Source organism: Copadichromis virginalis, linkage group LG7 (genome assembly GCF_057382275.1).
Source record: "Copadichromis virginalis isolate Kocher_CV1m ecotype Utaka linkage group LG7, C_Virginalis_male_GT1.1, whole genome shotgun sequence".
Taxonomy (NCBI): Eukaryota; Metazoa; Chordata; class Actinopteri; order Cichliformes; family Cichlidae; genus Copadichromis; species Copadichromis virginalis.
In genome coordinates, this window is record NC_140624.1 from 59,940,932 (window position 1) to 59,955,766 (window position 14,835).

The window sequence follows — 14,835 nt, forward strand, 5'->3', positions numbered from 1 at the left end:
AAGCATCTGCAAGACTAAATGCTTACATGGCTTGCTTACAGGAGACATGCTTAGCTGACATCAGAGAGTCCAATTAGACCTTCTTCTGCCAGGGTCTGTCACAGGATGTCCCCAGACAGCATGGTTTCAACTTTGCTGTGAAAATCTAGCTTACTGCAGCCATTGAAACACAAACCGGTGGAACAGAGCAAATCCTCATTCTCTGTGTTCCAGTATCATCAGGCACCATTAACCTTCTGTCTATGCCCCAAGACTTTGCTCAGTGGCGAGCTGACTGAGAACACCGGGCACGATATCAGATCATCTATCAAGCTTGTGTACTTGACACACTACTCTCCGGCAGTGAGTACTGGACCATTAATGCCAACTAGAAGAGAAGGCTGAACACCTTCCACCTTCTTTGTCTTAGATGTGTTCTGTGCATCGAGTGGCAGGACACAGTACCAAACACCAAAGTAGTACAGCAAGTCAGTAGTAAGCCTTCCTGCACTGCTCAATTAGAGACAACTTAGATGGTTGGGCCATGTTCTCCACACACGCGGGTCGCATCTCCAAGGACAATCTGTACGGTGAATGTACGTTGACACTGAATGTACGGTGCGAAGACTCACACCCTGTCGGCCAATCCAAACTCCGCTTCAAAGGTGTCTGCAAATGTGACATGAAGCTCACAGATATCAACCTACACCTACCTGGGAAAGCTAGCAGATTATCGAGAGGCCTGAAGAGCTATAGTACTATCAAGGCGGGAGTTGAGAGGGTAGAGAACACCAGAAATACCAAGCTGGCTGACAGGAGACCCAAGAGGACAGCAAGCTCATACACTGCTACAGCGCCATCTTTCACCTTCACCTTTGTTTGCAGCCAGTGTACAAGAGACTGTCCCTCCAGAGTGGGACTCCACAGCCACTCTAGGATGTCCACATCCAACTCATAGCACTACACCATCGTCTCACGAGACAAACGGATGCCAATAGGATGATTCCAGCGTTCAGATTTCCTACCATATGGATTTTTTGTTACTAAATTACTTCTGTTCTTATTTATGTATTATTCATTTTTTCTAGAAGAGATGGCTTAAAAAGGTGTTATCCCTTTTTAAAAATATATCATGGCTGATCTCTCTCTCTCTCTCTATGATTACTTTTCACTCTGTTTTGTAGTGTTGTCATTCTAGTCATACCAATAATTTCACCTTCTAATGTAGTTGCACATGCAAATGGTAAATGGACTGATTCTTATATAGCGCTTTTTTTTTACTGTCCTGGAGTACTCAAAGCGCTGTATACAACATGCCACATTCACCCAGTACCACCCATTCTCACAAGCATTCACACACATTCATACTCCCATGGACATGGATGCACTGGAGAGCAACTTGTGGTTAGCATCTAGCCCAAGGATACTTGAAATGCAGACTGGAGGAGGGTTGGTGGATCGAACCACCAACCTTCTGATCAGTAGGTGACCTGCTCTATCATGTGCTCTACCTGCACATGATACAATCTAGTTTAGCCAAATCCTAATGATGCTTTATTGTTAGGATTAGGATGTTGTTGCTTCAATAAGGTCAAAGACATTTCCAAGCAAACTTACTTGGAGTCTTTTACCTGCCATATCACTTTATGGGCTATAATGCTGAACTTATAATCACAGGAGACTTTAATAAACTGATAATGAAGAAGCTTGACATAACTTCATTTGGCTCACTGGTTAAGCAGACTTAAAGAAAGGTAAACTCTTTTAACTCTGTCATTCCCATATTACTAACAGAAGTGAAAGAATTGCACTAAAGAATAATTTTCAGGTATCTGCACTCTACTTGAGTATTTTTCTGACAACTTTTTACTTATACTCTCTACAAATATTTAACACAAATATACTTTGTTACTTTTGAGGTAACGCATTTGAGGTAAGATATTATTTTACATCACTACACACCTTCGCACATCAAGCAATCAATCAATCAACAATTCTATTGGGATATCAACATCGTTGCTTATCACATACAAAGGGAGGAAAGAGGGAAAAAAAAGTATGCCAAATGTATATCTTAAAAAAAAACAACAACAGGCAGGTGATTTAAAATGCGATGTTTCTAACGTGTCATATCACGTTAACAATATCACCAACCACACAAACTGTTTGTGTGCAGTTTGTTACACAGTGAGTCTGTGTGCAAATGGCTCAGTAGCTGTATTTAGCAGGGAGAACAAAAACTTCACTCAAAGATGAACACAAATGTAAGACAGACAGGATTTAAACAGGATTTATTTATTTAAAGAAGAGGCCTACTCAGTGACATTTGATAAGCTGGGAATTTAAAGCAAACGTATGTCCTCATTTTAATTTAAATTGTACCTGTATATGATATGAAGTTATGTTTTTCATATTGTGAAATGTCCTGCAAAACAAACTAAGTATACTAATTTTGTGTTATTGAAATACTTGGCAGTTTAATGCAGGATAAACAGGTTAGCTTGTTGTACTGTGATGAAACACTGTTTTTCACAGGGGAACACTGGCTGTGGTGTTCATGGTCAGTGTTAGGTTACAGCAAGTGTAGCAGAGATGAATTTGCATTTAAGCTGACAATGCTTAAACTCACTCAGTAAAGACAATATAAACAGTGTACTGTATGTGTAAGGGACGGAAAGCCAAGATAACTCATGAAAACTTGGGTTACATGTTGTTGAATTCAGTTGTGCAAATCCACAAACAGCAATAAACCTCGAAGCAGCTCAACACAGGTTAGCTGATAACAGCATGTACACAAAGAAAATCTACTATAGCTTACAATAGAAATTATTGAGTTGCAATTCTTTTCCCCATGTTGAGTCACTGCAACTGATCTTATCGTTCCCCCACCTGCTAAATTTCAAGTTAACTCCTGACTGTACTAATTTTTCTGTTTAGGTGTGGATGCAAAGTCAAAAAAGTTGGTATTCCCATATACCACTATTATATCACTGTAGAAAGAGGTTCATTTAGCTTTGCACAAAACAGTCGTGCTTGGAAAGGTCCTTCAAAGACCTACTTTTCTTACTTTGGATATATATTTAGGAGCTTGTACTTTTTCACTCGAGTAAAGAAGTTGAATCAGTACTTTAACTTTTACTGGAGTATTTTTTACTAAAAAGTATTTGTACATCTACCTAAGTAAAGTAAATGGTTCTTCTCACTTGAAAACCCATTTAAGCCAGCCAGCTAGCTGGCTAGCTTCGCTGACTCACACGGCTGTACTTTTGCCACCTCTGACCACTGATTCAGTTATTGGTAAAATTTACAAAAAAACAAGTCCCATCCAATAAAACAGAATTAGTATTTAAAATCAACATAATATTTTGATTTTGATGCAGATCATTAATTAATGCCATTGCTAATGGAGTTTTATCCTGATGTCCTTCAGTTGGAGAACAGGAGTCCATCCAAGTTTTACGGTGGGCTTACCAACAGTGTCTCTGAAGAGCAGAATCCCACAGCAGCTGGTGAATCAACAACAATCCATCATATCCTTTTCCCTTCTACAGCCAATTGTCAAAAATAAACTCTTTTTTTACATAAATACAGTATTTACACACATTTGATTAATGAAAAATTGGTATTTCATTGGAATTCACTTTAATTTTACTCAACTAGCTGCCTCAGCATACTGGTGTAGACAACAGCTGGCTGTCTTCTGCTTATTAACTGGAATCACCTCTTTGTTCAGTATTGTTTCCATGGTATCTTACTATTTTTCATTTGTTCTGTAGAAAATATTAATTGTTTGTAAATCTTGTTACATACATTTGCAAGCACATTTTACACAAGGACTACCAACTGAGGTAGCAGGGGTAAACACAGATCCAGGGCTTCATCCCCACAAGAGCATCGCATCTTAATCATAAAACAACCTTTAAGGTTAATTCCTGCGTTTGTATGTACAAATCTTCTATTCTGGATTAGATTCAGTCAAACTGTAAGTCACAGGGCTGAAGGTAATGAAGACTCAGCTTCTGTCATTTTTGCTACAGTACTGATCCTTCATTAAAATAACGAGGCCTTGAGATGATGTCACATTTTTTCTGGTGAATAAAAGTTTATGAGTGGGGATGTGCACTTCCCACCTTCCACTTCCTTATGACGATGACACTCAGACTAAACTAAATCTAACAGTCATCTAACACTGTCATCCACATTTATACACTGATGCATCTTTTCACCCAATTATAAGCCCAACATGGGCCAAAAACCAACGTGTTCATGCACACATTATAGCAGCGTAACAAATAACAGAGAACATGGAAACTTAGGGAACGAATCCAACCCCACAAAAGTCTTCCATTGATTGGATTTTTATAGAGATCATATAAGACTTGTTCTGGTGAAGATCAAAGCAGGTGCACTGGCACGACAGTCACACATCCAGCATCACAGAGCTTCTTTGACAGTGTCATATTCTTCTTGACTCTAATGCTGATGTCAGCATTATCAAATTCCTTATTCAGTCTGTAATTCTCAAACAACAGTTTGGCACGATAATATCCTGCTCAATAAAGGCTGCTCTCATTCAAATGACATAAGGTTTGCAGGTATCTGTTGAGAGAACAGAGCAGATATTTAGCACAAGTAATGGAAAAAATTACAACAAGCAACTAGTAGGTTGAATAAGAGGGAATGTGGTATATGATGAAGAATTTCTAGACTGTGTACCCAGACAGTCCTTTAATGTTTAGTGTCTTCTCCTGTGATTGGTCACTTTCAACTGTCAACAGTAAGGAAGATCCATCTCTACAATGCGGTTCACAAAATAGCCAAAATGTCTCATATGATGCTATTTTCTGAGTCCTTGATAATCCTAATGGCCGACAACTAACTTGTGAAAGTTGCTAGCACTGACGTTAACTAACTTGAATTGAAGCATTGAATTTACATTCTTTTCATAGCAACTCTAAATAACTGTATGCATCACATATACCACTCTGTAATACAAGTTAGTTTAGAGAAACAGCACTGCAAATATGTAGATGCTCCTCAGTTTACCTTGACTCACTAAAATAATTTTTTTTAAATAATTTGGCAAAACTAGGAATGCACAGTAAGTGACAGGCTGGAGACCAGAAGTGCTGAAGGTGACCAGCTAAAGGACTGAATACAAACATTTCTGTGCATCTATATGTGCAAACGTGTGTTTTTTGCTTACACTTTGAAACTAACAAACACCACATTCCTATTTGTATAGCTGTTTCAGTTCCTTTTTTTTGATTCACTAAACACAAAACAACATCATCTGTCTGATGATTCTATAAAAGATTAAGAATGAGGAACGAGGCCATGGTCCTCAGCTGGAAAAGGGCGGAGTGCACAGTACTCATTAGGGACAAGCTGCTGCCCCAAGTGGAGGAGTCTTTGAGATGTTGTTCATGAGTGAGGGAAGCAGAATATTGACACACAGATTGGGACTGTGACTTCAGTGAGGCAGATCCTGTACCAGTCTGTTGTGGCGAAGAGAATGATGACTAGGGATTGATAAGAATTTAGCAATTCCAATTACATTATTGATATCACTCTTGGCTCCACTTTGATTCATGAAAATTAATTACATGCTGCATGGTCAAATGTTTGTGCATGTTGGAGGCATTTCTTCTCTTTGTTGTGATGAGTGTTGGGGTCATTACTCAAAATTAATCATTGCACATATTACACAGAACAATTTTTCTTAAAATTAATACAGTAAGTTACTTAATTAACCCAGAAGACAGACTTTGGTTATACTACTTGTTATGTTACTTTCATTTTACTCTGTAAAATGATCTGAAACACACAGTCTCATAATTACTATTTAACAATATAAACCTACAAGCTACAGCCCCCACACACCAGGACAAATCAGAGATGGAAACCAGCACAAAGAGACTTTAAAGCACAGGTGTTGAACTCCAGACCTCGAGGGCTGCTGTGCTGCTTGTTTTCCAACTAACCTGCCCTTGTAGCTTCTTATTGGCAAAGCACACCTGATCCAGGTAATCAGCAGCAGGTAGGGCAGGGATATCTCAAAAGCAAGCAGGATGCTGGCCATCGAGGACTGGAGTTTGACACTCCTGCTTTAAAGCAACTGCCACAGTGATTCTACTTTAGAAACTTGAACCGGTAGAAACAGAGCCTGCAGCCTGACTGCTCATCAGTTTGTTACCTGTTGAAGTTCAGCAGCAGCTCACTTTATCATGGTGCTGGGCTGGAGTGAGCATTTACTCAGCTTTAATATCACTCTAGATTTTTGGCTAGCTTAATGTTAGCATGCTTCCTTTGCAGGTGCTTGCAAAGTTCCAAAATTGTGTTAACAGTATAATGCAGTTGTTTCTGTCCTTGAAAAGTCTCCACTTTACCATCGCGCTTTCATCCTTTTGTGCAATAAAAATAAAAGTAATGTCCATATCCACGATGGAGACTGCGCCACTATTTTTCTCCTCTGACACACGAACTGAAATCAGCTGATTGATCCCTAGCAAAGCTGTAGTTTTGTTTATTTATTATGTCCCTACCTTCACTTATGGTCATGAGCTTTAGGTAGTGACTGAAAGAATAAGCTAGCAGATGCTAGTGGTTTAAGCAAACCTTCTCTAAAGGTTGACTGGCCTCTCAGAGACAGGATGAGGAGTTCAGTCATTTAAGAGTGGTTCAGAGTAGAGCTGCTACTCCTCAAAAATAAACAGGACCTAGTTGAGCTCAACCAGTGCTGCAAATACAACACAAGAAGGAATACTGCTTTAATAAAATAAAATGAAATTTGTTTAAATCACGTTTTAATGAAAAAGGACCGTTTAATCTGACCAAACCAGACGAGCGAGCCAAACGATATGTTGTGTGTGCTTAGCTTACCTGAGGTCTACTTTTTCTACAAGCCTCCTCTAGGTTTTTGTGCCAGATGATTGCTGAAAACCTGGACCCCGTCTGGAACTTGTAAACATTGCCTGTAAAGTGACATAAATGGTCTTCATGTGAGTATCTAAAATAGTCACATGAATAAAGACAAAAAAGACAAATAAAATAGGCAAGTTTTGCTGATGGTGGGAGGCTGACCTTTTTCTGGGTCACTGAGCTGGAAGATGTTGGGTCGGGCTGGGTCATCTGGCAGTACCACCATCCAGCCAGTCACACAAACTTTTTTACAAGGCCTTGACTTGTACTGTGGCAAACACAGAGCATAAAATGAATTTATCCACTTGCCCTCACTGTACAATTCTGCACTTATCAGGGGAAAACCTTCACCTTAAATACAACTTTATGTGGCTGTGCAATACACACTTAAAGCCAAAATGTGGACATAGTTTCTCTGAAAGTGTCAAGACATTAGCAGCAGATCTTTATGTGTAGTAGTGTAGTGTGTAGTTTCCAAATGCCCCGCCATATCTTGGACAATTGTCCAATTGTCATCACTGTTCACTAAAGCTTGCCACAAGAAATTTTGACCAGTTGTCCAGTACTAACCATTTGGGTTAGATCAAAGTTCCTTACAACTTTACAGCAGAGCACAAGCTTAGTGTGTTCTAGACTAGAAAAAGACAAAAATGTGATGTGGAGAGATGAGTTCTAACTTTGAGAGTTTTGCGACACGGATTCAACACGTTCCTTTCCATCATTTTTCAAATGTGTTGTTCAAAATGAGGAGAGGCTTTAGGAAAAATAAACTTCTCATTTTCAGCATTTGATGCATGACGACCAATTCATTCATTTCTTCTATGAACAGGAAAGAAAACATAATAGAATAAAGAGGCACCACTGTGCAAATTTGTAACGGAAAGCCTTATCTGTTTTCATAGGAATTAAGTAACCTGTGACTACCTCTATAAAAGAATAGGAAAGACATCAGCAATTAATCTAGGAAGTGTAATAAGAACATTTCCAAACAATTTAAAGCCCATAATTCTAAAGCAATAAGGTGGAAAACACCTCAGACATTTGTTAATCTTTCCAGGAATGGACATTGCAGCAAAATTGCCTCAAGGTCCTGCTGTACAATGGAGTATATCTAAGAATATAACCAAGCTGTTATCAAGTTTTTTTTATTAACTCTATATTCTTGTTCAAGCTATCTTCAAGTGGAGCTATGAAGATTTTCAAGGTTTATGGTGGGAGCATTTAAAATTTTTAGCTTTTTACATCACTATATTATCCCATTCTCTCCTGCATGAGCAGATATAAAAAAAATATATAATAATTGGAACACAAATATTTTTCTGCAAACATCACATAAAATAAAATATGTCCTCAGGTACATCTGTGATCATTTTCACATCATATGACTGTAGAAATCTGAAATTATTACATCCAGTAGTCACAAAAATTTCCCTATTCACTGCTGCAGATATTGAAAATTAATAAAAAATTACAATAAACTTGGTTTGCGCAAACTCTTTATAACATTATTTTCTAATTTTAAATATTTGATATGTTTCCTATGCTCTGTTCTGAATAAAAGATGGGTTAATTAGTTAGTTTGGAAAATAATCACATTCTGTTTCTGATGACATTTTACACAGCACCCCGGGGAGTCAGACTTCCTTGTATTTTTTTAAAAGTGGTCTTGAGCAACAGTTCTCCAGGTTTTCTGAAGGCATTTCAAGATTGTTCGTTAGGCATTGGCTGCTTTTTTACTCATTTAAAGACCAGTCCTTACTACCTGACCATTTTCAGTGGAATGATTTTTTTGTTTAATAACCCACTTACACAATCATTCGAACATAAAAACTTTGTTATTTTGTTACTAGATGGCTGTCACAAAAACACATCATTTGATCACATTGTGTTAGCTGAATCTACTAAAGTGCCACAAATAACACAGTTTGACAGGCATAGAAGCATACTTTTTCTTCAACAAGTTGCTTTTCAAAGAGCTGTTACTGAAAACTTGGCATTTGTCAGCTCAATGCAGTGTGTATTTCCAGACATGTGAAGCACAAATGAAGAAGTGACAGTTATAAAAAAATAAATAAAAAAAAACCCTACACCACATGAACAGTGTCTGAAAGTCAAGTTCTTAAGAAATAAAAATAGTGCATCTAATTGTGAAGATCATGACAATGATACCAAACACACTGCCAATGCACTGAAAGCATACCCGGAAAGAAAAACACACAATAGAACACTAACAGAGAGCCAAACAAAAGGGCCGCCATCGTCTAGTAGTCACACTAATAATTATAATAACAATAATAATATATTTTCAGTAATAAGATCAAATTTGGAGCCTCTGTTCTAAAGAGTTTCATGTTTGTTTCACTTGCCATGATCTAGTACAACCAAATTAAGGACAAGGTTAATGTCAAATAATTCCTAATGCTTTTATTATTATTTTATCATTGTCACACTACCTGCTTTTGTCCCAAAAGCCAACTAAAATGACAAAATGATATATTGGGGCCCTAAGAAAGCATTCCATAAAAGCAGAGTATAGGCAGTTTTATTTTATGCATTTTTTTTATTTTACTTTGAGCTTTGACTGTACTTGAGATAATTTAGTTAGTTATGCATTTAAGAAAATGTTTTCTTTAAAAACATAAAATTTTATATGGGTTAAATACAATCAAAACATTTTTTGACAGATGTTGTATGCAGTTAAACTTAAAACCTTGCAATTTCTGAAATGCAAACCAATGAGCAGTTCAGACCTGTGTTTTTTCTATTTTGAATATTTATTAGTCTTCATTAATAAGACAAAAGCATTTCTTATCCAATTACTTGATTAATCAACATAATACTCAATAACTAGGAATTGCTAATTGCAGCCCTAATTAGGTGTATTTAGTTTTTCACACACTCCTTCATTTTTCAGTTGTCTCGTTTTGTTTTTCATTTGAGCTTTTATTTAAATAAAGTTTAAACACAGTAAAGAACAGACTTTTTTGTAATTATGTGCTCATACATAAAACCTTACAACTGGAAGAGGGGGTATTTTCTTTTTCACATGACTTTAGGTGTAGACTCATGTTTCCAAGGCATCACACTTACATGCTTCCTCTCAGAGTCCCTCAGTGCTTTCGCTCCATAGAACGTCAGTGTTGATCCAGACAAAATGATCCAAAATCTGGTCCACGAGGACAACTGTTAGAGAGAAATATATAGAGAGGCTGAAAACAGCTCACTGTCAGCTCACAGTTTTTTTTAAAGTTGCTGATATTCAGTACTAGACTGAATGAAAAATAACTCACTTAAACAACAATGAAAGTTCATGTCAATGGAAAATTGTACTTAGTAGTCAGTATAATCTTTTAATGATATAAGTTTGCATATGGTAGAATACTGCATGTAATCATTTGTGTTTAGAAGTATATAGTTGGTGGCATATTGAAAGAATGTCTCATCCTAGGAGGTCTGTAACATTCCAGGGTGTTCTGGCGTTCACCCCCACATCCTAGGAGCATGGGAGAGGTCGTACCTTGTCTTATTCTTTTACGGTAGGATTAACGTAGCTATGTCAGTTTTAGTCTAAGTGTTTTTTTACATATAGATGAACTGTTGGATTTTCCAGACCAGCAGGTTAAGGGAAGTCGTTTATGGGGCCACACTCTGACCCCACACACACACACACACACACACACACACACACACACACACACACACACACACACACACACACGTATACCTCCACATTCCAATGTAAGGAACAAACGCTCACTGAAGCATATAAATAAAGACCAGGGCAGTCCTCAGTGTGAGTCTCAGTTCTGGAGGCTGCCCTTGCTAGCAAGAAGTTCTGTGTGTTTCTCTTCTCTGAGTCTCTACTGAAGAAGTGTTTTAGAGTATATCTCTTAACAGTTCACCATACCTTGGGCTTTCGTCCCTCCTTCAGCAGTGTTTTCCTTCGCAGTGGTCCTTCAATGGTCACTCTACCAGCTTCACTGCATCCATAGCAGGAGTTGGTAGCAGAGTAGCTAAGGATGTTGGGTAGTAAAGAACATTTAACACTGTAAGCAACTAAAACAGTATTCAGAGCTCAGTGAGTGCAGTTAAAGCTACCTTTAAGAGACTCTTTAAACAAAAGGAACATCCATAATTGTTTCTAAAAATAGCTGCTGGCAAACCATGAACGTCACTGTGTGGTGTTTTCCTACTTAATTTGGTAAACGGACACTTTAGAGACTTAAACAATGACCATATCACAAAATACAGTCAGTGTTTCTATAACTAGAAAATCTCTTTTTAATTAAGTGGAAAGCAAAGCAACATAATTCTAACATCCAAGCAGTCAGGAAATGAAGGGAGTTAAAACATCAAACATGTGTGTCAAATACAAATAATGACTTCATTCTCTTTTAAGACTGTAATACTAATTTCTTACTTTGTTGATTCACTGTACCTGTAAACATAGCTTCGGCTCCGGGGAGAGTTGCGAAGAGGGACCCTCCAGTTCGGGCCCAGTGTTGCATACATGCGGCCCCTGTTTGTCATAAATTATCATAGTCAGCCTTCGTGGTTGGATAGGTCAGTGCTCAACATCATCGAACCCGAAGTGTAAACCAAAGTCAACACTTTACAGTAATATATGACTAAACATGTCATATTGTCCACTCCCAGCCTCTACACAGAAAATAATCTACCTCATTTGCAAAATTGCATTTCCTCTTTTTGGAATATCTGTTAACTACAGAGAACTGCTGTTCTAATAACTTTAAGCCTCATTGAAAATTTTAAAATGAATTTATCATAGCTTCAGTATAAGGACAGCGGGGTGATAAATTCTAAAGGGACTGACCAAAATACTGTTGATAATAGTCTTTTCATCTCATTGTACTACAACCTATTAGTGGTTCTAAAACAAAGTTCTTTTTCCCCGTTAATGTGAAAATTTGTGGGGGGAAAAAACTGTCATTTAAAAAAAATTCCTATTTCAAAATTGTTACAATTATAATTGTCTCTCACCTCTCCACTGCAGGTGATAGCTCCTCCCAAAAGGAACTTTCACTACTGCCTATCATAGGAAAAAAGAAAAACAAATGTAAAAGTCTAAAGATTTGGTTTTGCTAATAAATTGAATACTTGGGAATATTTTCATCACACATACCTAATGACAGGCCATTGGACACAGATGTACTGTGCGGATCATTTCTGACTGGGCTCTGAGATTCTAAGAAGCTGTCATCTAGCAGGTGTCGTGTTTTCTCTATAGGAAATGTGGCACTCCTGCTTTCTGACATGCCATACTGACACATCACACTGTGGACAGAGATCAACCATCAGACAATCAATGAAACAGAGATGCTGGTTGTACATTTTATGTGTCATGTCATGGCTCAGGTAAAGAAATCCTGAACACTGATTGTAGGTAACAGAAGCATTTCATGGCCTTGAAGTTCACTTTGAATCTATCATCCTTTTTTCTGCTTGTTCTATTCTTGTTCTATAACTGTGAACAAGCATAAAAGACAATATTATTTTCTGGACAAGAATTCATTCATTTAACACGGGGGTGTCGAACTCCAGGCCTCAATGGCTGGTGTCCTGCAGGTTTTAGATCTCACCCTGGGTCGACACACCTGAATCAAATGATTAGTTCATTACCAGGCCTCTGGAGAACTTCAAGAAATCTTGATGAGGTAATTTAACCATTTAAATCAGCTGTGTTGAATCAAGGACACATCTAAAACCTGCAGGACACCGGTCCTCAAGGCCTGGAGTTCGACAAGTGTGCCTAACATGTTGCATGTGTTTTCTTTCTTTTGTTCCCATCTTTCTACCATTTTATCGCGCTCTGTTGGAAACGGCCAACATTACATTAGTCCTCTATTTTTAAATAATATTTTGAATGCATGTAAAGTCTATGATATTTGTCAAATATAAACCAATATTCCATAACCAACACACCATACTACTAATTACAAATAACATGAATGCATCTCAAATGGTTTAAACAGTTTATAGAAAGACAGTAAGTCTTCATTTAAGGCAGGTTATTTAATGTCCTTAATGGCTTCCTGTTGGGTAACTCTCATTTGTTTGTCACCCCTTCATATGGAAAGAGCAGCATGGGAATTCCAAACACCAGTTAGGCAATGACAACCTTACAGAGTTATTATATTACACAGATTTTTTTTTCCAAGTCAGATTCGTTTATAACTCATTACTCTGCTTTTGTTGAGGACAACACTGATGTGTACAAAACGATCAAACAGCTGGAGAATACAGATACAGAAACAATGGGCAACCATGGATCAGTCATTGTACACTGCAGACCATGAATTGGACTATGGAACTACCTACACCCCCATAACAGTGCACTGTCCATATTACAACCATTCCTTTCCATACCAGTCAATGAAAGCTTTTTGGAAACATTTTGGATTTATACATTATAGGCCAAGAATGACTTGGATTTTACTGCTTTTAAAAAAGCATTAGTTTGTCCTTCTATGAGCACTCATATTATTTGTATTCAGTACACTGTATTTTTCTGTGTTGCTTTCAGTGAAGTCTGTTTAATTCCCTAATAAAGGCTTGTGCTCCAAAATGTTAAACAAGAACATGCCATGAGGATGAATTATTTTAATAATATTGTTTTAATATTATTACTACTATTAAAATTGGTAATAGCTTGTTCTGCTTACTTGTTTCCTAGACTGTGACTCTTCCTGTGGTGAGAGGGAGGGGGGGTGGGAATATGAACCCCCACAGACGCATCAGGGCAAGTAGGTCGTCGGTTATACCTCACAGAGGCTGATACCTCACACAGACCTGAAACATAAAAGGTCATTAATAGTACTTATGTGCAATTTACTTATGTGCAACTCTTTTAAATTGACTTGTAGTAGGCTACTTTGGTTACTTGAAACTCATGTGTCTTATTTAATCCCATTCACATTTATTATTTCACAATGATTTTCTTCTGACAGCGCAAAAAAAGGGTTCATGATAAATTGGTTACTGTATATCTGAATTTCTTTCTTTCACATCTTCAAAGTAGCAAACAAAAGCAGCAGTGGAACAAGTGCGAGTCCTTTATTTGCCTGGTATTGAGACTTTCAGGTTATGTGCCGCTTATTGGTTACTAGTCTGTGTGAGACCTTAAATAATATATTAAGGCACAAAGAACACTTCTGATATTAGAAACTAGATCAATTATTAACAATGCAGAGAATTAAGGCTTATGGAGCATTAAAGCAGGATTTTGTGAAATCACTGGCCAAAAATCAACAAAACCCATAATCATATTGTAATTCAATTAGTGTGTGAAACAAATTCACTAAAATAAAATATAGTTTATGACAGAGGACCTCTGGCCGATCACAAATCTTTTCAGACTTGAATTTAAACAGGGTTTACATTTAATGGGATGCTACAAATGAAACACATACATGCATATGCTTATTCTCATTTCAAAGGGCTTAGAAGTAAGAGTGCATTCCTTATAAATGCACATAAAAAGGTACCAAGGGCTTTCACTGGCCTGCTGGCCACACTCTGAGACCTCAGGGTGTATTAAAAAAACAACTCAACACCACAGCCACTAGAGGGCACTGGTAAGGTGCAAACTGACCACATAAAAGCCTTTGTTAACATAATTAATCAGTGCAGTCATCCCGTGTAAGTGCCTACATAAATTTATCATCAGTCCAGTCACAGTTTCTGGCAGCACTGCTGATGGACTAGTAAATTGATCCACTGTTCCTATGTGCTTTCTGCGCCAGTGGAACCTCTGACTCACTGTGCCTTCCCTCTCACTGGAAACCCACTGGGGGCCAGTCATTTTGACCATTTGGGACCCATAAGGCCAGTCTGTGTTCAGCATGTTCAGCTTTGAACACTTTAGATTTGCATGAAGTTATTTTTTTTAAAAGATTTTTTAGTATAGCAGGATCT

The 14,835-nt window shown here is 37.7% G+C and overlaps 1 protein-coding gene across 2 annotated transcripts in view; it reads right to left on the minus strand.

Moving 5' to 3' along the window:
* Positions 1 to 2,250: 2,250 nt before the first annotated feature.
* The window catches only part of LOC146706380 (ras-specific guanine nucleotide-releasing factor RalGPS1-like), an 86,506-nt gene continuing 73,921 nt past the window's right edge, over positions 2,251 to 14,835 (minus strand). For both annotated transcript variants that reach the window (XM_085464529.1, XM_085464528.1), the window contains 9 exons: positions 13,584 to 13,710; positions 12,044 to 12,195; positions 11,902 to 11,950; positions 11,339 to 11,419; positions 10,808 to 10,913; positions 9,991 to 10,083; positions 7,063 to 7,168; positions 6,862 to 6,953; positions 2,251 to 4,578 (listed from right to left, as the gene is read on the minus strand). In XM_085464529.1, the coding sequence (XP_085320655.1) occupies positions 4,549 to 4,578; positions 6,862 to 6,953; positions 7,063 to 7,168; positions 9,991 to 10,083; positions 10,808 to 10,913; positions 11,339 to 11,419; positions 11,902 to 11,950; positions 12,044 to 12,195; positions 13,584 to 13,710 (836 nt within the window). In that variant the 3' untranslated portion in view covers positions 2,251 to 4,548. The remainder of the gene's footprint in view (positions 4,579 to 6,861; positions 6,954 to 7,062; positions 7,169 to 9,990; positions 10,084 to 10,807; positions 10,914 to 11,338; positions 11,420 to 11,901; positions 11,951 to 12,043; positions 12,196 to 13,583; positions 13,711 to 14,835) is intronic.